We start from the raw sequence: 21,965 nt of genomic DNA, 5'->3' as shown, positions 1-21,965 counted from the left end.
TTAATCCATACAAGGCCTTAGTCAATCGATAAACATGATTAGGAAATTTATGGTACTCGAATCCTGGAGGTTGTTCCACATACACCTCCTCATTGATGTAGCCATTTAAAAAGACGCTTTTGACATCCATTTAATATAATTTGAAATTCTTAAAAGCAGCATACGCTAATAACATACGAATGACTTCCATCCTAGTCACAGAAGCATATGTTTCCTCAAAGTCTATACCTCCCTCGTGGTTATACCCTTAGGCTACTAGTCTAACTTTGTTTCTAACCACTATTCCACTTTCATCCTTTTTGTTCCTATAGACTCATTTGGTTCTAATAACAATGTGATCATCAGGTCTAGGAACTAAGGTTCATACTTTGTTCCTCTCAAATTCATTAAGCTCTTCTTGTATCGACAATACCCATGATTCATCCTCAATGGCCTCATTGACATTCTTAGGCTCCTCCTGAGACAAGAATGCCTCCGCATGCATTCCACTCAAAATATGAGCCACAAACCCAACAAGCTTCTTCTTGATAATTTTTTTTTCTCTCATTATATATTTATTGATGTGCATTTTCATGACCTTTTGAAAAAAAAATAATTTGATATTATGCTTTCTTCATACCAAGTTATAACATCTAGATGCAAAAATCAACATTAAAATATTTGAGAAAAACAAAATTAAGCTCAGTCTTCCAATTCTCAAAATCAACCATAGGCAACAAGAACCAAGGCTCATATGTAGAAACTTTCTGCCAAAGGGAAAAAAGAAATGCTTAATAGATGTTGCGAACCTCAAAGAATTTCATAGAGCATACAAAAAACTATTTACATCTCAATAAGTTATGTTCAGTAGCTCATACAAAAACAAAATAAAGCCCAGAAGATTCAAGTTACAACAACAATAACAACAACAAAACCAAGCCATAGTCCCACTAAGTGGGGTCGGCTATATGAATCATTTTCCGCCAATTTATGCGATCATGGACCATTTCTTTTGATAGATTCAAGGATATTAAATCCTTAATCACTATTTCCTCCCAAGTTATTTTAGGTCTACCCCTACCCCTTCTACTGTCCCCCACAGTAACTAAGTCACTCTTCCTCACAGGTGCACTATGTGGCCTACGTTGCAAGTGTCCATACCATCTAAGTCGTCCCTCCCTTATCTTATCTTCTATAGGAGCTACACCTAACTTACCACGAATATGTTCATTCCTTAATTTATCTTTCAATGTTATACCACTCATCCATCTAAGCATTCTCATCTCGGCAATTTTTAATTTTTGGATATTACGTTTTTTCGTCGCCCAACATCCCAATCCATATAGCATAACTGGTCTTATAGCTGTCCTATAAAACTTCCCTTTCAATTTCAAGGGTATTCTACAATCACAGAGCACACTTGAAGCACTTCTCCATTTTACCCAACTTGTTTTAACTCTATGCGTTACATCATCTTCAATTTCTCCTTCAACTTGCATAATAGATCCAAGGTATCGAAATCTACAAGTGCTATTTATTTCTTCATCATCAAGTTTAACTTTGTCTCCAATATTCCTCCTATCATTACTAAAATTACATTTCATATATTTTGTTTTATTTCCACTTATCCTAAAGCTTCTAGATTCCAAAGTTTCTCTCCATAATTCTAACTCGGCCTCTACTTCGTCCCTAGTTTCATCAATTAATACAATATCATCTGCAAGCAACATACACCATGGAACCTCCTTTTGAATACTCTTAGTCAATTGGTCCATCACTAAAGCAAAAAGATAAGGACTCAAAGCAGATCCTTGATGTACACCTATGGTAATTGGAAATTCTCTAGTTTCTCCATCTATAGTCCTTACATTAGTCATTACTCCATCGTACATATCCTTAATGACATCATTATACCTACAACATACACCTTTTTTTTCTAAAACCTACCATAGAACTTCCCTAGGTATCCTAGCATATGCTTTCTCAAGGTCAATAAATATCATATGCAAGTCCCTCTTCTTTTCCCTAAACTTTTCCATTAATCTTCTTAAAAGATAAATAGCTTCTGTGGTAGACCTCCTAGGCATAAAACCAAACTGATTTTCTGAGATCTCGGAAGATTCAAGTTACTGTCATAAATTCAACCATGCTCCAGTTTAATGCAGAAAACAATTACAAAAATCAGTAATTTAGAAATTCAATAAAATATACTCTTTGAAATAAGTGAATTTTCATAAAATTTGCAACATTCATTTACGAATCCATTTTACCTTTGTTTGGAAGCATGCAAACCAATGAATTGTAATCTTTACTTTAAAAAATCTAAAAAATTGAGTCCTCTTATAACAAATCCAATCAAAATTGATAAGCTTGGCAAATGAATTCACAAAATAGAGATAACAATTAGTTCTTGCTAAATCAAGTTCCAAATGTGACCACATTTTAACATATAGTATCCTATACATACACCGCAAACGATTCCACTTATCAATTCATTTACAAATGAAATGAACTATTTTCATTTGCATCCCAAACATAGTCCTAATCAATTAAAATTTTCAAATATTTGTAAATACTTGTGCCCTTTAGTATTGTCTTGTGTGATTTTTTATATGCCAAAATCAATGATAAATCTAAGGAAGAACATTTTTCAGCAAGAAATAAAATAATAATAATAATATGTACCTTTAAGCATTGAGTTGGGCACGTGCAATCATGTGCCCCTCCAACTAGTATTCAATATAATCCTACTGTCATACCCTTGATCACCATTGGCATGCCATGGCATGTAGAGTTGTAAACTCATGTGCCAAGGTAATAGCACGAGATGGCCAGCCATGGATTATCCTGTGGCATTCGATGAATTGACACTCTATGTTGTTAAGGAGGGAGCACATAGGTGCTGAGTTGCTTACTCAACCTGGTCAAAGATGGACATGGTTGGAGCCATGGTCTTTGACAGAATTGCTACAATGGCGGTTTCAGTTGGCATGCCGGATGGTTGCTCAGGTATATGTCAAGTGCCTCATTGACATATGGTGCTAGCTTATTTGTGGGATATGTCATGGTTAAAGTGAAATCATGCATGACACATGGTGTTGACCACAGGCTGTGTGCGGTATCAATGACGGAGGCTGCAGTGTTGAACTGTTGACCAGGCAAGGCGGTTACTTGATAGTTCCTTGTAGGGGCTGACATGCATGATTGTCTAAAGGGATAACTTGGGGGTTGACATAAAGCAATGTTTCTAGCCACAGAATTGTAGAAATATTCGGTTATACCTTGTTGGCATATGTTGGTTATGTAGAACACAACCCAGGCAAATGGGGTTGTCAATTGTTGACCCAAGACAGTTGGGGGTGTCATCAGTATAAATATGACATGTGGGTCGCATGGAACATCAGAGGGAATTCGTGCATGATGTTCCCGCACATGTTATGAATATGTGATCTTTGTCTTTGATTAAGGTTGGGAGGTGTTGCTCCTGTAATATCGTTGCCTTTTGTATGTCATTCTCTTGTTACACACTCGCAGGCCTCACCAACAAATTTGACTCTGTTTAATTGGCTTAACCAAGTGAGACTTGGTGCCATCACAGTGTCAAGGTGTGCTATGAAAACTTCGACTCTATGACACCTACCCTCATTTGTCTTGCCATGCATCTGTTCTTAATCCAAATATCAGCTATGTCTATTTTCAAACTATTGCTGAGATTTTTCACTCATTCATAATTTTTTTAATAGCGCACAAAACTTGAAGGGTTGTTTTGCATTTTTCTGTTTTTGGCTTAACAGTAAAGAAATAGATTATGGCTACACATTTGAGTTAACGTTGATAATCTACGATTGCAACAAGCAACGGATCGAGCTTTGTTTTAATTTAAGGGCTTTAGCCTTCTTGCAGGGGTGACCCCTTGGCCGGCTTTGTTTTAGTTTTGAAAATATTAACCAAGTTGCCAGTTTTAAGTTTTTAGCTTCTACTTCTGATTTTTTTTTGTCTCTAGTTCTCATTTCCATAATTTTATAACAATGATACCAAACTGCCCCTGACTTCTATCCAATGAATCAAACTTACTCAAACACATAACAAATGTGCTTATGGCAAACAAATCCTGCTTAACTTGCAAGATTTGCAACATTCCTTCATTCCTATTCATATCAAAACCACCAAATTCTGAAGTGTACCTCCAAAATTATAATGTAAGACTTATAACCACTACAATCTTGTAAATTAAAACTGAACCTTTCTACATGAACTGGGTCTTAGACATCAAGATTGCAATTGTTCACAACCCAATTTAACAAAAGTGGATCCAATCTCCCAAAAATATTCAATTTTTTTAAATTGAATAAAAAAAATACGTAATCCCCTGAAGGTATTCAGTTTTAAAAATCCAAGAAAAAAAATGAAAATGCCAAACAAATCAAATCTCAAAATAGTAATAAATAAAATAAATAGAAAAAGTAAGCAATTTTATTATATTTATTTAGAGAAACCTTCGCTATGCTGAGTTAAATATTTAGTAAGCAACCACATTATGCACTTCAAAATGCACCAAGCTCTGAAATAGCAAAAAAACTAAGGGGTCATTTGGTATGAGTGTCAAAAATTACAGCGCAACGAAAACTACAAACAAAAATCAAAAACCGTAAACAGAAACTAAAAGCCAGAAACCAGCTACCTGTTTGGTTAATATTTATAAAACTAAAACAAATTTAAAAATTAATTAAAAAATTCTCATTTTCATCTTTAAATCAAATAATATTACAAAAGTATGATTAAAATAATAAAAATGCAAATAATACACATTAAAAATACTATAGTAAAAATAAAAATTATTATAATTATTTCACTTATTTTTTACACTTCCAAAATTTACTTCACAATACAAATTTTATTGGACATGACAATTGAAAAATAGTGAATATTTTGTAATTGACTTAATTATTATTTTTTTGAAATTTATGTATATTTTCATTTTAATTATATTTTAAATTTATATGATCATTTTTTAAAAATTTTGATTTAGAAGTGTATAAAATGAATGATTTAATACAAAATAACTATTTCTAGATATTAAAAGTTCTGGCAAAATTTTCAGAACTGGCAATAAAAATAAATGCATTCTTATAATATGTTTCTTCACTATGCAGAAACAGAAACAAAAAACCGAAAACAACAACGATACCAAGCAGGCCCTAAGGAATCAATGGTTGAAATACTACAATTGGATAAAACTCTAGATGCCCAGAGGTGAAAGGGATATAGTGTGCAAACAAAAAAAGATAAACAAAGTATGACAGCATTTTGGAAGAGAGAAGAAACAGTTACAATAACATAAGGATCATTATTATTAGGTGCTTCCAAGAAACCAGTGGGAAGAAAACCAACCTTGAAGCAACACGAACATTGTATTCTTTCCCAGGATGATAGAACTCTGCAAGCCCCCAATCTATGAGACGTAGCTTGCGCTGCTCATGATCAATCATTACATTATGGGGCTTCACATCTCGATGCATGATACCTTGTGAGTGGCAGTAATCTAATGCCTGCATATAAAGTTTCAGAACACATGAAATTTCTACTAAGCAAACAAGTTCAACAATTTTTATTGATGAAAGTTAGTGGGAGAGGTGGATTATCATGCCAGCTTTCCTTTCTAAAGGTAAATAAAAACAAGAAACCTGATATTGCTTTGTTTTTTAAAAAAACCATGCATATGCTATCTTGTAAGACAACCCTACTCCAAGCTTAGACAATGATATAACTTCCCTCAAGTATGCTTCATCAGTCTAGCCAAAAAAAAAAAGTATGCTACATCCATGACAAAAGAGAATGCTTAAGGCTAATAAGGATCACCAAATACATAAGCATAATGATAGCCCCTGTTACATCATTCAAATGAATGGTTGAAGCTTAAAAGGTCAATGAAGAAGGGCATTATTTTTTTTAAAAAAATTCCACTCATAACGCATATTTTTTTCTAATTTAATGATTTTAACCATTATAAAGATATTGATAAAACAAGTGGAACATAATGAACATTAACCTTCCATTCATATATGTACTGAACATGAACATTTTAGCATTGCTTCACTTGCTTAAAAAAAGTCCCATTAGAAAAATCAAGAGTAAGTCAATAGCGAAACAAAACTATGTTCAATCTGGCCCAGTCTAATGAAACCCACACCAAAGGCCAAAAAGCCTTAGTAGACTCATTTATCAGAGTATATAATCAGTTACAATATGCTTTCCTTTTTCTAGGTGTTTTTCTGGTCAAAATTTTTCAAGTTAAATTTTCCTAAAAATCACATGCCTGATTGGATTGGAAAAAAAAAAAATTCAGTCATCTTTGAGCTTTCACAAAGGCGATAAAAGTGATTTGCATTGACACTAAATAATGCATTTTTTCTTTATGTTTTGCTTAGCAACATCCAACTTTCACAGACAACTCATCTGGTACACATTAAACCTATTTCCAACCATTAATGGTTGTTTTTCCTCGTCTTACATCAAAAAACAATTATAAAATTATTTTTTTTAAAATGAAACAAAAAGGAAGGAGCAAAAAGCATCTTCTAGGACCAAATGAAATGAAAAATATGAAACAAGAACTAACTTGCATCAAAAGATTTCTCAATGGTACTGTTTGATTCGCAGGATTCTCACATATGGTTGGTGGCACAAACTTACATTCCCTAGGAATAAATGACTCCCACAAAACATGGGGATCCTATTCTCATGCTCAGCCTTGGGAGTCTTTTATTCCCGTAAAATGTCCCCAATATTTAACCGCGTATGACAAAAATAACCCCTAAATATATTACTATCACACCATATTGTAGACTAAAATTTTTTAAATAAAAAATAAAAAAAATAAAATACTACTACTATTATGTTGTGATAATATTATATTATATTTCATTATTGATTGTGTTTTTTTTCCTATTATATTCATAGATGATATAATAATGTACAGTATCTTATAACATAGTTGTTAAAATCAAGATCTCCAATTCTACTTTACCAAAACAATCCCAATCCTATATGGCATTGCAAATTGGTAGAACTGTAGTAGTATCATAGTGTTACTGGTAGGATCACAATAGGATCGTAAAATCAAACAACACATTACATATAAAATTTTTCATTAATAACTCAACTTTAGGCTTGATGTTTGCACTATATAACTTGTACCAGGAATGGATAATTTAGAAGCGATTTTGCTTTATATAATATAAACAAAATAATGGAATAAAAATTATTTTTAGATTGATGCTCATTAAGTTATTCAAACTTCCAACATTAGTACTTGGGTTGAGGATGAGCAGAATAGCAAATATATAATACACCAATGCATTTCACAATAATAATGACGATGGTGATGATTTTAATGATGAGCTTGATGAAGTCACACATGATCTCTGTCATACAAATGAACCAAATATTGACTTGAATGTTGAGCTAGCTTGATAGTTTCTTTTTTGTCATTTGTTTGCTACACATATACTAGTTGTTTATGTTATATAGCAGTTTGATGACTAACTGGTGTTATAAAATTATATATTTTTTATTTTTTTATATAAGTATTTACTCCTTTTTTCATTACAAGTTAGTTTGGCCAAGTAAGGATCACAACATTTCTTTAACACCTGATTTTTTGTTATATGAGAACTCTACCATATGAGCTACTTGTTATTTTCCAAGTCTTGAACACTTAGCAAACAATCTATCAGGTTTATAATATTTAAATTTAAGAAAAATAACAGAAAAATGCATTTTTAAATATTTTATATCGCTAGCAGAATCTCATAATCCTTGATCCTATCCTGCCAATCCTTCTAGCAATCCCATGTAAGATCCCGTTATAAACATCAGCAGCAGCAAGCCTTGTCTATATATTATTATCAAGCACTGACATAATATTTTTAAGAATAAATTGTGGTCTATATTGTATATAAAAGTATAAATAGTGTGAATTACTTCGTAGATAAAAATATCCTTCTCTTTTAAAAGTAAGACATAACATTCCTAAATGAGAAATAAATTTAAACTAAAATTAGATAATTTTGTATTTAGGAAGTTCATTTTAGATAAGTTAAGATTTTAGCTTAAAATAAAATTCATTTGATTTAAAAAATAATAATCAACTAATCATCTAAAAATGCTAAATAAAGAAGATTTATCGTTTATAAAAAATAAAATAGGTATACCTTTTTGGCATCTTCTCAAACTATTACAAAGTGTATAATATCATTAGCATAAGCAATAACTTGACTAATCAAAAATAAATACTAAGAATAAAACTGTAAACCTACAAAGGTCAAATTTATGTGAAATTAGAAGAAACTCACTAATTTTACAACTAAGTGAATAAAAAAAGCAGTTATTAGATCACTAAACATTCAGTTAAAAATAAAAGAAAAGAAAATTTATGAAAATGCTAAATACAGAAAATTTTATACATAAAAATGTAGAGCAAGTAAACCCCTCTGACATAACTATTTTAAAGTTACAATTAAGATAAACAATAACCTGACATTTTTTCCTTTTGTGAACAACAATGACTTACGCACCAAAATCCAAAATTGTACAGCGTACATGATTTTTGGAGACAGAAATAACAATAATGTTACTTGCCAAAGATTAATATTTGAAATAAAATCATAAACCTATAAATACCGTTCAAAACAAAAGTCAAATTCATTTGAAATTAGGAGAAACTCAATAACTGACCATCAAGCGAACAAAGAGCAATAGCCATAAAGGTTTAGTTAATGTATCACAATCTATTATATAAATATTTAACGACTAATACATTCAGGAATTGTATACCAAAACTAGTGAATTTTGCTCCCAATTCCTCTTGTACCACTTAACATGTAAATTAAAGTTATTTCAGTATTTTGTAAATTAAAGAATGACACAAACCAAAAAGAGCTAATATTGTTCCTATAAAAAATTAAAATTTATAAAAAAAAAAATTATTTTATCCATTCAAAAAAATTTTAAAATTAATTATTGCAATCTCACATATTAAAAACGCCACATGCACATCATATAAAATTAAAAAACTACAATTTTTTTATAAAAAGACAAGACCTTACATGATTTCTAAAAAAATACATTCTTCTAGACAATGATAGATTGACGAAGGACTGCTTTTGCCGCCTTTTAAAAAGTTTTATAAAAAGGCAAATATTTTGCATTTTTCTCAAAAAAAAAAAAACAACATTTTTTGGGACAATGATAGTGATGGAGGACTACTTTTGCCGCCTTTCAAACAGTTTTATTGAAGGGGTAGATTTTATGGAATTAGGGATTTATATCAGTTTAGGAATATTTGTTTATTTTAGTAATTTTTAATTAAATTGGGATTATTTTATGATTTTTTTATGGTTCCAGAATTATTTTGTAATTTTGGATAGTTTTATCTTTGAGGTTTCTTAGTTGTCTGCAAATATAAGCTTATGATGTAAGGTTGAAGGACTTTAGATGATTTGTTGAATTTCATGTTTCTATCTCACAGAAGCCTCTCTCCCCCCTCCCCCTCACGTCTGATTCTCTCTCTCTCCTTCTTCTCACATCTCTTTCTTCCTTCTTCTTTCTTCTTCTTCCTCTTCTTTGGTTTCTCTTTCGATTCTCTTTCTCTTATCTCCCTATTTTCTCTCTTATCCGCTTGTTTCTCTATCTGTTCTCTTTCTTGTCACTGTCCTGCATCAGATACCCCTCAACTTTTTTTTTAATACACTAGACATACATATCACATAACAAAATATTATGTTTATAACTGTGTTTAAACTTTTAAAACACAGTATCCCTGTATTTATTCTAATAACCTAATATATTTAAACATAATAACACAATATAGCATTAATAACTTTATTTTACTATTTTGTGTACATAAAGATTGTCTCATTTGATATCTTGGTCTATAATATATATTTTTTTGGAATTTCAATTTTAAGAACAAGTTGATTTACTAGTTAATATTATAAATATCAAATCAAGATATGTGCGAATGTGTAATACAATAAGGTATTAACAATTGATTTAAAGTGGCATTAGATATAACTCTATTAGAATTTTTTTAATAACAAAATTAAAATTTTCTAATAAATTTTGGTAAACACATGTTTAATCTTTCTTAGATTTTGATTTTAACAACATATGTTTATTATAATAACTACAGATTTTGTATCCACAAACCAATTTCGCATCATCACTTCTATAAGGCTACCATATTCGTCCATATCAGTAACAGTAACACTCTTTAGATACTTCACTTGAATGCATCCAACATTTCATAAGAAGCACGGCCATGGTTTTAAAAATGTATTTTCCATATTTGACACTTTTGAGGCACTTTTTAGACACACTTTCAACACTTCTTCACCAGTAATACACCTTTATTTTATTTTATTCATAAAAATAATAATTACCCAAAAAAATACGAATTTGGGTTTAAAAAGAGCTACAATGAACTTATTTGCATTTTCAATAGAAAAAAGGTATATGTTGAGATTTTTTACAAAATAAAAAGAAAATAAAAAAATGTTAGATTTTGTATATAGAGCACGACAACAACAACAAAAAACCAAGCCAAGGTGATGTGGGACAAGAAGCAAGATTTTGAGAAGATCCATGTTGGAGACTACTTAAGAAGAACTGTATTGAGAATTGCTGGGTGTAATTAGTAGTTTATTATGTGTTTAGTTTAATTAGTATAGTATTGTGTATTTTAGGGGCTTTTTTGTAATATTTGTGCAATGTTGGGGCATGTTTGTTATGTTATTTAGTTTTAGGGGTTTATCTGTAATTTCATGTGTGTAGAGGCTTTCTTATAAATAGTGTGTGAAAGCCATGAATCCATGATGCAGGAATTATTGATAAATTTGAACTGGATTTGAATGTGAGTTCACCCCTACTACATCCTCTCTCTACCCCCTTCCCCTCCCTTCCTCTCTTCTATTTCTTCTAATCACACCACCAACACCATTGTACTCCACATTCATTGATCTCCCTTCACCCCAAAAATCATTTCCAAAAATTCGCCGCCACTGACTCACACGCCCCACGCCCCGGCGACTGCAAGTGGATTTCTGCCAGACTCCCCTGCTGCAGCCAGAATCACAAGAAATTGGCTCCCAGCTATGAGAAATTGGTGTTTTCTCCACAATATTTTGATATGCAGCATGGTATTTTGATCACAGAGACAACATAATACAAGCAGGTAAGATAATTTGACACAAAACACAAGAAATTTTAGAATTATTGTACCATCAGCACTTCGGAGCATTGAGTTGTCACTGCCAGCATAACAAATCAGCTCGCATCACTGTGTTTGCGAGTTTTCTTTGTGAATTTGTTTCATTTCAGCACAAAAACCAATATCAAAGATGAATTGAAGACAGTTTTTGAGAAATTAAGTGCAAGGGTTGTGGGCAAATTGTGTTAAGGCTTTTGGCAATATATAGTTGCAGTATATTTGAATAAATCCAGCAATATGATGACAGCTTACTGGAAAAACGAATGGCTTTTGTCATACTCTAAGCATAATATCAAGTCATTCCAGACCTTTTTTAAGTATGGGGAAAAAGTATGCAAATTCATTTTTGATGGAAGATGCCCTATGAATGTGATTTCTAGAAACAGAGTTATTCATATGAAACTTCATTCGTAACCCCATCCAAAGCCTCATGACATATCTTGGATTGATCACACTAAAATATATGTTTATGAAATATGTTTGGCTCCTATCCAAATGGATGACTATTTTGATAATGTTTGGTGTGATATCATATCTATGAAGATTGGTCATGTACTCCTTGGTTCTCCTTGGTTGGATGATTTGGGTATGACTCAAGGACGAGCACACACGTCTTCCATTATAATGGAAAGAAAATCATTTTGAAACCTGCTCTATCAGGACAAAGAATTTGAGATTATTGATCATGTCAACATTACAAAACTTGAAGACACTACAAGCAAAGCAATGAATGTGTTCAAAGACATCCAAAGTCCTTCAAACATTTCTATTGTAGAGGTTGTCATCCCCGATGAGTTCATTGATGCTATTTCTCGATTCAAGTCTATGGTACTGCCAATGGAACATGGTTTCTTGTCTCATTCAAGTGCTAGCTTTCAAAGAGTCCAAGTTTTCTGCTCCCTTTTGATCCTCCAACATTTCAAAATTTGAGGCCAATTTTTTTCTAACTGGGGGAGAGTTGATGTAGGACAAGAAGCAAGACTTTAGGAAGATCCATGTTGGAGACTACTTAAAGAAGAATTGTATTGAAAATTGTTGGATTTAATTAGTAGTTTATTATGTGTTTAGTTTAGTTAGTACAGTCTAATGTGCATTTTGGGGGCTTGTTTGTAATATTTGTGTAATGTTGGGGCATGTTTGTAATGTAATTTAATTTTAGGGGTTTATGGGTAATTTCGTGTGTTTAGAAGCTTTCTTATAAGTAGTGTGAGAAAGCCATGATGTAGGAATTACTGATGAATTTGAATAGGAATTGAACGTCAGTTCCCTCTTGGTAATCTCCTCCCTCCCCCTCCCCCTCCCCCTCCCCCTCCCCCTCCCTTACTCTCTTCTATTTCTTCTAATCTCTCCCATGAGTACAGAACCTTGATGCTGCCCCTGCACCACGGGGTCAAGTACATGAATCTTTTTCCATCAATTTATATGAGTGTGGACAATTTCTCCAACTTAAGGGGAATTAAATCCTTACTCAACATTATATTCCAACCTATTTTATGCCTACCCCTGCCCCATTAACAATAACTAGCTTGCTCCTCACCAATGCACTATTTGGCCAACCGCCAACATTGCAGATGCGCAAACCATCTAAGTTGCACATCCCTTATCTTGTCTTCTATTGGTGCTATGCCCAACTTGCAGCAAATATGTCCATTCATTAATTTATCTTTTAATGATACATCACTCATCCAACTTAGCATTCTCATGTTAGCAACTCCTACTGTTTGAATTTGTTGTTTCTTAGTTTCCCAACATGTATATAGCATAGTTAGTCTTATAACCGTCCTATAAAACTTCCTTTTTAACTTTAATGTTCGTCATCTTTAATATATCTAAATATAATGTTAAACAAATTAGTTTCCCTAGCTTTTTTAAATATTAAAATATGATATTACACAAATTTAATTTGTGTATCCACATCAAGTCATGTCCTCATTTTTCTAAAGCGATAACAGTATTTTCTAATTGCAAAAAAAATATAAATTCTTATTCAATACCTTCAAGTATTTTTGTTTTTAACTTATAAACTTGATTATGAAAATAATTTATCAACTTTTTTAAAAAAAAAAAACATCTAAAGTATATTAGAATTATCTAAATATCTAAATACATAAATTAAAATTATTCACTTGCAAACACGTGCGCACACACATGGCATGTTTACTTATAATATTAAGAGAGTAAATTCCACGACTAGTCTCTGAAGCTTCACTAAATTGCACTTCATTCACTAAAGTTTAATTGGTGACAATTGATCCTTTTAATTTCATATTCAAGCTAGTTTAAGTCCCAAATCTCTTCAAAGCTGAAATTGAAATTTTAAGTATCAAAATGTCACAATTTAAATTTTAGGGAAAGAATTGGAAATTTTAGTAGAACTTTAGGACTTGTTGAGTAATTCTACTTTATAAATTTAACCTACTATAATATAAATTAAAATTATATTATTTTAAAATAACCAATGCTACTACATTAAAGTATATGGTTAACTAACATTATTCTAAGAACCAAGAAAATGTCAAAGGAATGGAGGAAAAGCACATTAAAACCTTTAGACTAAAGCAAAGGCAATATTCAAAATTGTTAATAACTATCACAAAATTAAGATTATGAGTCATACAATGAAACTTTGGAAAAGGGTAATTGAACAAAGAATAAGACTAGAAGCAAGAGTTTTAAAGAATTAATTTGGTTTTCTGCCTAGGAGCTTAGGCGCAATGGTAAGGTTGTCGCCGTGTGATCTGGAGATCACGGGTTCGAGGTGTGGAAACAGTCTCTTGCAAAAATACAAGGAAAGGTTGCATACTATAGACCCATTGTAGTCTGCCCCTTCTCCGGACCCCGCATATGCGGGAGCTCTGTGCACCGGGTTGCCTAGGAGATCAACAATAGAAGCTATTTATCTTTTAAGAAGATTAATGAAAAAGTGTACAGAAAAGAAGAGGGACTTGCATATGGTTTTATGGACCTTGAGAAAGTATATGATAGAGTACCTAGGGATGTTCTTTGGTGGGTCTTAGAAAAAAGGGGGTATGCAGTAGATATACTGAGGTCATTAAGCAAATGTATGATAGAGTAATGACTAGAATTAGGACTACAGTAAGAGAATCTAGAGAATTTCCAATTACAATTGGTGTACGTCAAACTTCTACTTTGAGTCCTTATCTTTTTACTTTAGTGATTGATGAACTCACTAAGAATATCCAAAATGAGATCCCTTGGTATATATTGTTTGCAAATCACACTGTCTTAAACGATGAAAGTAGAAGTGCAATAAAATCTAAGTTAGAATTTTGAAAAACCGCTTTAGAGTTTAAAGGTTTTAGGATGAGTAGGGGTAAGATAGAATATATGAAATGCAATTTTAGTAAATGCAAGGATGAGTAGTGGAGAGAAGATTAAACTTGATAATCAAGAAATTAATAAAACTTATACATTTCAATATCTTGGATCTATTATACAAGCAGAAGGGGAAATGGAAGAGGATGTAATACATACAATTAAAGCCGGTTGGGTAAAATGGAGGAGTGCGTCAGGTGAATCACGTAATCATAGAATACTCTTAAAATTAAAAGGAAACTTCTACAAGATGGCTATAAGGCCAACTATGATCTAAGGCTCAGAATGTAGGGCAACTAAGAAACAACATGTACAAAAAGTAACAGTTGTCGAAAAGTGAATGTTAAGATGGATAAGTGGTATAATATAAAAGGATAAATTATGGAACGAGCACATATGCAATAATTTAAGCATAGCACTAGTTCAAGATAAGATAAGCGAGAGGTAGTTCAGATGGATTAGGCATTTGAAACACAAGCTTAGTAGTGCATTTGTGAGGAGTGAGTTATTGTTTCTAGCATGAAAAGTGGTTGGAGTAGGCCTAAAATAACTTGGAATAAGGTAGTGAGGAAGGATTTAATAGCTATTAATATAGTAGAGGAAAATTCTCTCAATATTGTGAATTGGCGGAAAAGGATTCCTGTAGCTAACCCCACCTAGTGGGACTTAAGGCTTCTTGTTGTGGTTGTATAATTGATGACAATATCATATAATACTATAACAATATAAAACAATAGAATAATATTATTATAATAATATAGTATATAAATTTATGTATTATGAAATTACAAATATTCTTCATATATATATATTTTGATGACGCGAGAACTCTAGCCACCGACAAGCCACATTGGACCCCCCGGTGCGGCACCAAACCCACAAGATAATGGGCCTGCCCCTCTACCCTTCTCCACTTAAATACTAAGGTCTAATCTAATATGGAAAGTCATAGCCCCCAAGACTCGAACCCTGGTCATTGATCAGGAAAGTCTTGAGTTTACCACCTGAACCACCCTTGAGGGGCAATATTCTTCATATAATAGCTACACACCAGTGGGATATACCAATAGTCGTACCATTACTCATATGTGTACCTTCTCAGGAATCTAATAATGCAAACTAAACAAAAATATTCCCATGAGACATGCATGACATTTCATGGAATTTTACAATCCCAAAAACGTCATTCTACAAGGACATCTGAGATCTTGGTGAATCAAGCACCCCAAGGCCCAAGCAACATGAATTAATTTACACCAAAAGATTTCTCTTCCAATGGAAAAACATTTGAAACAGCATACTCCTGATTGCCCTTTAATCAATGTTATGATAGAAAAAAGGTGCCTTTGAAACCATGAAACTTCTAGATCATGCTGATACAGAATTTGTCAACATTATCATCCTTTTACCCTAAATGGTTTGAAAAAAAAAAATGCAAATTTATAAATTTCAAGAATATTCCACATTCCAACGAAAGCTGGAGGTGGTGGGGAAGATTACTGTTCAATAAAAAAATAAAAGACTTAAGCTCCAGTCTCATGATATAAAACATATTAAATTTATGCGCTTCGATCTTACAACATTTTGAGTATTGCAGAGAAGCATTAATTTATATGAATTATGTTATCCATCACATCAAAATCTGATGATTTAAAACATGCATTTACATGCTTCCATCTTACAAATATTTAGCATTGGATACTGGATATATAAACATTTAATTTATATGCATCATGTTCTTCACCTGATCAAACAAGAAAAGAAGAGTGTGCTCACCTTTAGAAGTTCATAGATGTAATATCGAACATCATAGTCTGAGAGTGTTGGATAAAGCACTTTAAAATCTGTATTATTCACATATTCAAATATTAGACTAGGGGTCTTTGACTGCTGATCTCTAACAATATCAAGCAATTTCACAATATTCGGTCCTCCACAAAGGTTCTGCAGTATTTTTATCTCCCTCTTGATCTGCAATCAACAACATGTTAATGTTCATAAGTTATTCTTAAAAATTATGCTATACAATAGATGTAAAACCTCATATGCATGACAACAACAGCAAATCTGATGCAAATTACTAAAACTTCTTCTCAAAAGAAAAGTTCAGGGAAATTTCACTTTTAAGGAGGGTTCTCCAGCACAGCAGAAGTTCATAAGCCAAAACTGGAACAATTTCGGCTCTTGACATATTGGGTGCGCATACAAACAAGTCAGTTTGACAGAAAGCCTCATATTCAACCCTTAGGAGCCTGCTAGATGAAATTTCATGTCAACTCACAAATCACACAAAATTTATTGCTAGTAGAGAAAAAAATTGTCTTGAATAAAAATTTGCATCAAGTCTCTGGGAAAAAAAGATTTTCCTCGTCATTTTAAATCATTTCCCCACAAGGCCTTAGGAGGAATTGCTTATCCGAACAAGCAGAAAGAGGATGGTGCCCAAATTTTTTAATAGGATTACAAATCCACAATCAATTAGGGACATTTAATTTGCAGTCTTACACAATGTTTTAAAAGGTGAAGGCATAAGGAGAGATGTTTTAACCCTTAAGAGACGAGGTGTAAGCCTTAAGGTGTTAGGGCACAAGCCGTTTGAGAATTTTACTTTTAAATAAAAATATGTAAGCAAATTAATTATATTTTTAAAATAAATAAAAAATTAATAAGATCACAAATATAATACAAAAAAAATTAAATATACTTTGATAACTACTTGTTGGTCATTCAAAAATTGCTAACTTGAATTCATGACATCAATTAGGGGTGGCAAAACAGGTTCACGGGCAGGGTTCAGGCGGGTCTAAACGGGTTTGAGTCCGGGTTGATCCGTTCATTAACGGGTCACTACTATGTAAGCCCTAACCCGCCCTCTTAATAAACGGGTCACCTGTTCAAAATATATAATTTATTTATTTTAAAAAATTTTAAACATTTTATAACATATTTTTAAAAAAGCAAGCAAGCATGACTCCACAAAATAGAAGCACCCCACCCGACTCCTCACGGCCGTGTGCGAGAGAGAGAAATGGAGAGTGAGAGATGGAAAAGAGAGAGACAATATAGTGAGAAAGGGAGAGCGAAGGGGGGCAGCAAGGTGGCGATGTCAAGCGAGGATGGCTGTGACTAGAGGTGGCGTTGCGCTGGCGGCAGCGGCTAGGTCCTCATGGCCGTGTGTGAGAGAGAGAAATGGAGAGTGAGGGATGGAAAAGAGAGTGACGAGATAGTGAGAAAGGAAGAGAGAGCATGAGAGAGAGAGAGAGAGATGAAGAACAAGGGGCCGCTGCATGCTGGAGAAAAATGTATGGTTGCTTATTGATTTGTTTCTCATGAACCAAATAAGAGAGCGCAGTTGCATGCCCCACTTGAATGATGGCACTGGCAGTAGTGTCCAAGCAAGCTAGTTTTAATCGTGTCCCATCACTACTAGTTTTGCGCCCAGCTGCAACTCAAAAGATTGCTTTTACTTTTGCAGTTTCTGCACAACTGGGTGGGTTAAGGACTTTAATGGCTATTCAATACTAACAACACTGGCTGATTTATAGTAACTGGGCACCTGCCAACACAAATGAATGGAGAGCAGAGTATATATATATAAATAAATCCTTGTGTGTAGGGGTGGCAAAACGGGTCATCAGGCAAGTGACTCAACTCGAACCCACTTAACCCGTTTAATAAACGGGTCAGGTCCAGGTTGATCCGTTTATAAACAGGTCAACTTGTATTAAACCCAAACCCAAATTAAACAGGCGGGTCACGGGTCACTTGTCGAGTTTCAACCCGTTTTGTCACCCCTAACATAAATCATGGCAAGGGATAACTATACTGTTACAAAGTTTAAATTATTTTCATGGTCTAAGTTGTAACTCAGTCATTTTGGAAAGGTTGAAGTTCAAGACTTTTAGAAATCAACTCATACCATGACATTTTTTTTTAACATGTAGTTGAAATTTTGTAGCCAAATATAATTTGAGAATCACACACCCAAAATGCACAAGCCTCAAATAGAAAAGCCCAAAAGGCATGTCTTTTGTACAAATGCATAAGCATCAGCATGTAATGCATTAGTGTTTTTGGAGTTTGGTATTTTAAAATTGAGCCTCAATTAGGCATGCCTTGCCTTGAGGCGAGCATCAAGGCAAGCCTTGAGTAAGCCTTTTAAAACATTGGTCTTATATTTATAATGCAAGATGTGACATGCCATAATATAATTTATAGTGCCAAGTGTGAAGTCAATTTACAAAGAAGTTTTTTCTTTCTTTTTTTTCTTTTTTTCTTTTTTTTGCCAGCTTTTCCACAAGCTTCTATGGAAATAGAATTAATTAATAAATAAATAAATAAAATGTTGGCCCTATATACATGTACAATACATCATTCTCTAGCAGGTCTGCCACATCATTCTATAATGGGTGAAGTATAAAACGTTTTTTCCCAGTTTTACCAACACTATCAAGAATTACACTTCCCTATAACACAACCTAAAAAAGAATTTTCACTAGCACACTTAGAATCTAAGCTTTTTGAGGCACCAGTAGTTCTAGGTATGGCAACACCATCCCTACGTTCTCATTGCTAAGGGTTCCAGACCATATAATCTCCAGGTGGTACAAAGTACAACTATTCCAAAGGTAGGTAGTAACCTAACTATTGATAAACATGCAATGCATCGCTCTCCCCAAAATTTGACAACAGCCTTTTACAGCATAGAGTGGCCATTGATCAAGAAGGGCTCCACGGAGGGGAGGGGGGAGAATCATATGAGAATCAAACTGCATTAAAAATCTGGCAGATGATTGGAATTGAGAGCTATCACTTTCGACATCGTAATTCATTCCAAGTCGCAGAATATATAAGTTGTTTATAGGAAGGATGAAGGGGAAGGGTGATGGGTCAGAGAAGACTTCTGGCAATCCAGAGTAACACAGCTGGGCTTGTGTCAGTCCTATTTCTTCAAGGTACCATGCAATTTCGCAGATAATAAATACAAAAATAATCCAAAAACTTGTAAATTTAAAAAATTGATATTCATGAAAAAAAAAAAAAGAGCATAATTGGAAAGATTTTTAAGGAACAGTCAGTCTTGGAGAACTGCAATTGTAAGGACATAATAATGTCATCCCAGACCACACACAAAAAAAAGTCCATGGTTTACGGGCTAACCTTCTTCTTCTTCACTGGTTTGAGAATCTTGATAATGCATTTCTCGTTATTGGTGGAGTGAACGCCCTCAAAGACCTCACTGTATTTTCCCCTCCCAACTTTCCTCACCACCTCATAATCGTCCTGCTCCCTATGTAAGCATTCAATCAAAAACATAAAAAAATAAAAAATAAAAAAAATAAATAAAGATGATAACAATAACAACGACACAAACTTCGAACTCCCTTTCCTCGCACAACCATACAAGAGAATTGGAATTAGATCCTCCAATTTCAAAGCCAGTGCCCTACTAGCGTACGACTAAGCAGCTTCAATCTTCTATTGTTCAACGCATGAAATTGTAACCAAACAAACAACTCAAAGACAATAAAGAAGAAAGAACTTTTTTTCTTCAGCTCTATTCAATATACGCTTCCTCTGCTATCTCATCAACCAGTAGCGAGGCAATAAAATTCATTACACTCACTCACAAAAACAGCAATTTATTAAGCATTACCGACATACCCCCACTGGACGGCGAGGGACTCGTAGTCCCAATACTCTTTGGGGCGGGCCAAATTGACGTCGGCATAAACCCTAGCCTCCGAGGCGGCGCCGGGGCGGCGAAACGCTTTCTCGATCCTCTGCGCCATCTTCCCCTCTAGCAACGGCAAAGGAGGGCGGTGCAAGTGGCGCAGACGTTGGTGGTCTTGCCGGGGCTGCGCGCCGGAGAGCGGCGTCGAGGCGACGCACCGGCGGATGACAAGAGGGGGAGGCGGCAATCGAGCTGGAAGCAGGAGGGGGGTGAGAGGAGAGTCGAGAGGGAAAGGAAGGAAGGAAGAGAGGAGTTTATGGTGGAAGAAGAGTTGCAGTTGCGGCGGCCTTACGGCCATCAAATAATGGGGAAATCGGTATACCGGAGAGGCAAGTGCAAGACAACCTACTTTCCTTCATATCTTTCTCTCTCTTTCGTTCCTTGTTTTTTTCCTTCTTAGCTTTTGGCTCTTTCTTTTTTCTTTTCTTTTTTTTTTAGCTTCGAATTTATGGCATCCAAATTTAAGAAGACCTGGCTCATTGAGTGCTTTAATATTTTCACCCTTCAATCATTTTTAATAATTAAAAATATTTTTTTGTGTTCTTGTAAGTATTTGGTAATTATTTTATTTTTGCAACTTTATTTTTTTAAAACTAATATAATTTAAAAATAAGAATTATTTGGCATCACCATCAAAAAATATAAAAATTTATAAGTAAATTTAAAAATTAAAAATTAAAGATCAAAAACTAACGACATGTTTAGTTAAACTTATTTTTATTCTTGAATCAAATAACAATAAAAATATAACTAAGATAATTAAAATAAAAAAATAGAACATAAATTAAAAATATTCAAATATGAAAAATAAATTATTAATTAATTATTCTATTAGCATATGCCTGTGTCATGCACGAGACATGATCTTAACATATTTTTTTATAAAATTATTATATTATCATATTTTTAAAATATGAATTTCAATTTTGTGGTCAACTCATAAAATTTAACTATGTAATTAGACATAAACCTAAAACATTTTTCATACATTTCAAGAATTTTTAGGAATATTTTTTTAATAAATCTTTGGTATTGGGTTGCTTTGTAAAAATATTTTTATATTTTTTTAAAAATATTTTGTATAATCTCTACTAAATAAAAATTATAGTCTATATTAGGATAATTGAATTAAAATTTGAGTTTGAATTTTTATTTTTTATATTTTTTAATCTATTAAAATAACATATAGTAATTAAAATAATAAAATAAATATCATGATGGTTCAACTTTAAGGTAAATAAAAAACTTTCAAAATAAATTTGAATTTTCTATTGAATAGAGATCCAGTATTACATTGAGAAAGTTGACTTTAGTAATTTTTTTATGTTTTGCCAGACATAATAAAATAATAATAGTATAATTCATTATTTTTAATTTTAGAATAAATTGAAAATTTCTTAATTTAAATTCAATATCTATTTCATTTTTCACATTTCTCTTGAGTGGTTGGCCATGGTTGTATTCATTTTTTCTTAGTTGCTTTTTGTATCTATTTCAATTAAATAAACTGATCGATCACTTGTCAACATGTTAGCATGAGTGTGGTATTAAACCACCATTATTGACATGGTAATTTATGACTTTTTAAAAAATTCATACACATATGTTTGCATGCGCCATATGTTGTTTGCTTTACAATATATATAT

The 21,965-nt window shown here is 33.0% G+C and overlaps 1 protein-coding gene across 1 annotated transcript in view; it reads right to left on the bottom strand.

The window, feature by feature from the left end:
- Positions 1-20,766, bottom strand: part of LOC131150630 (casein kinase II subunit alpha-like) — a 30,695-nt gene extending 9,929 nt beyond the window's left edge. Inside the window, exons 1-4 of the mRNA XM_058101479.1 lie at positions 20,249-20,766; positions 19,745-19,874; positions 16,361-16,555; positions 5,371-5,528 (exon numbers count right to left, since the gene is read on the bottom strand). Coding sequence (XP_057957462.1) covers positions 5,371-5,528; positions 16,361-16,555; positions 19,745-19,874; positions 20,249-20,616 — 851 coding nt within the window. The 5' untranslated portion in view covers positions 20,617-20,766. The remainder of the gene's footprint in view (positions 1-5,370; positions 5,529-16,360; positions 16,556-19,744; positions 19,875-20,248) is intronic.
- Positions 20,767-21,965: the final 1,199 nt, after the last annotated feature.

Source organism: Malania oleifera, chromosome 1 (genome assembly GCF_029873635.1).
Source record: "Malania oleifera isolate guangnan ecotype guangnan chromosome 1, ASM2987363v1, whole genome shotgun sequence".
Taxonomy (NCBI): Eukaryota; Viridiplantae; Streptophyta; class Magnoliopsida; order Santalales; family Ximeniaceae; genus Malania; species Malania oleifera.
Note: the sequence above shows the minus strand (reverse complement) of the source record. Positions and strands in the feature narration are given on the sequence as shown.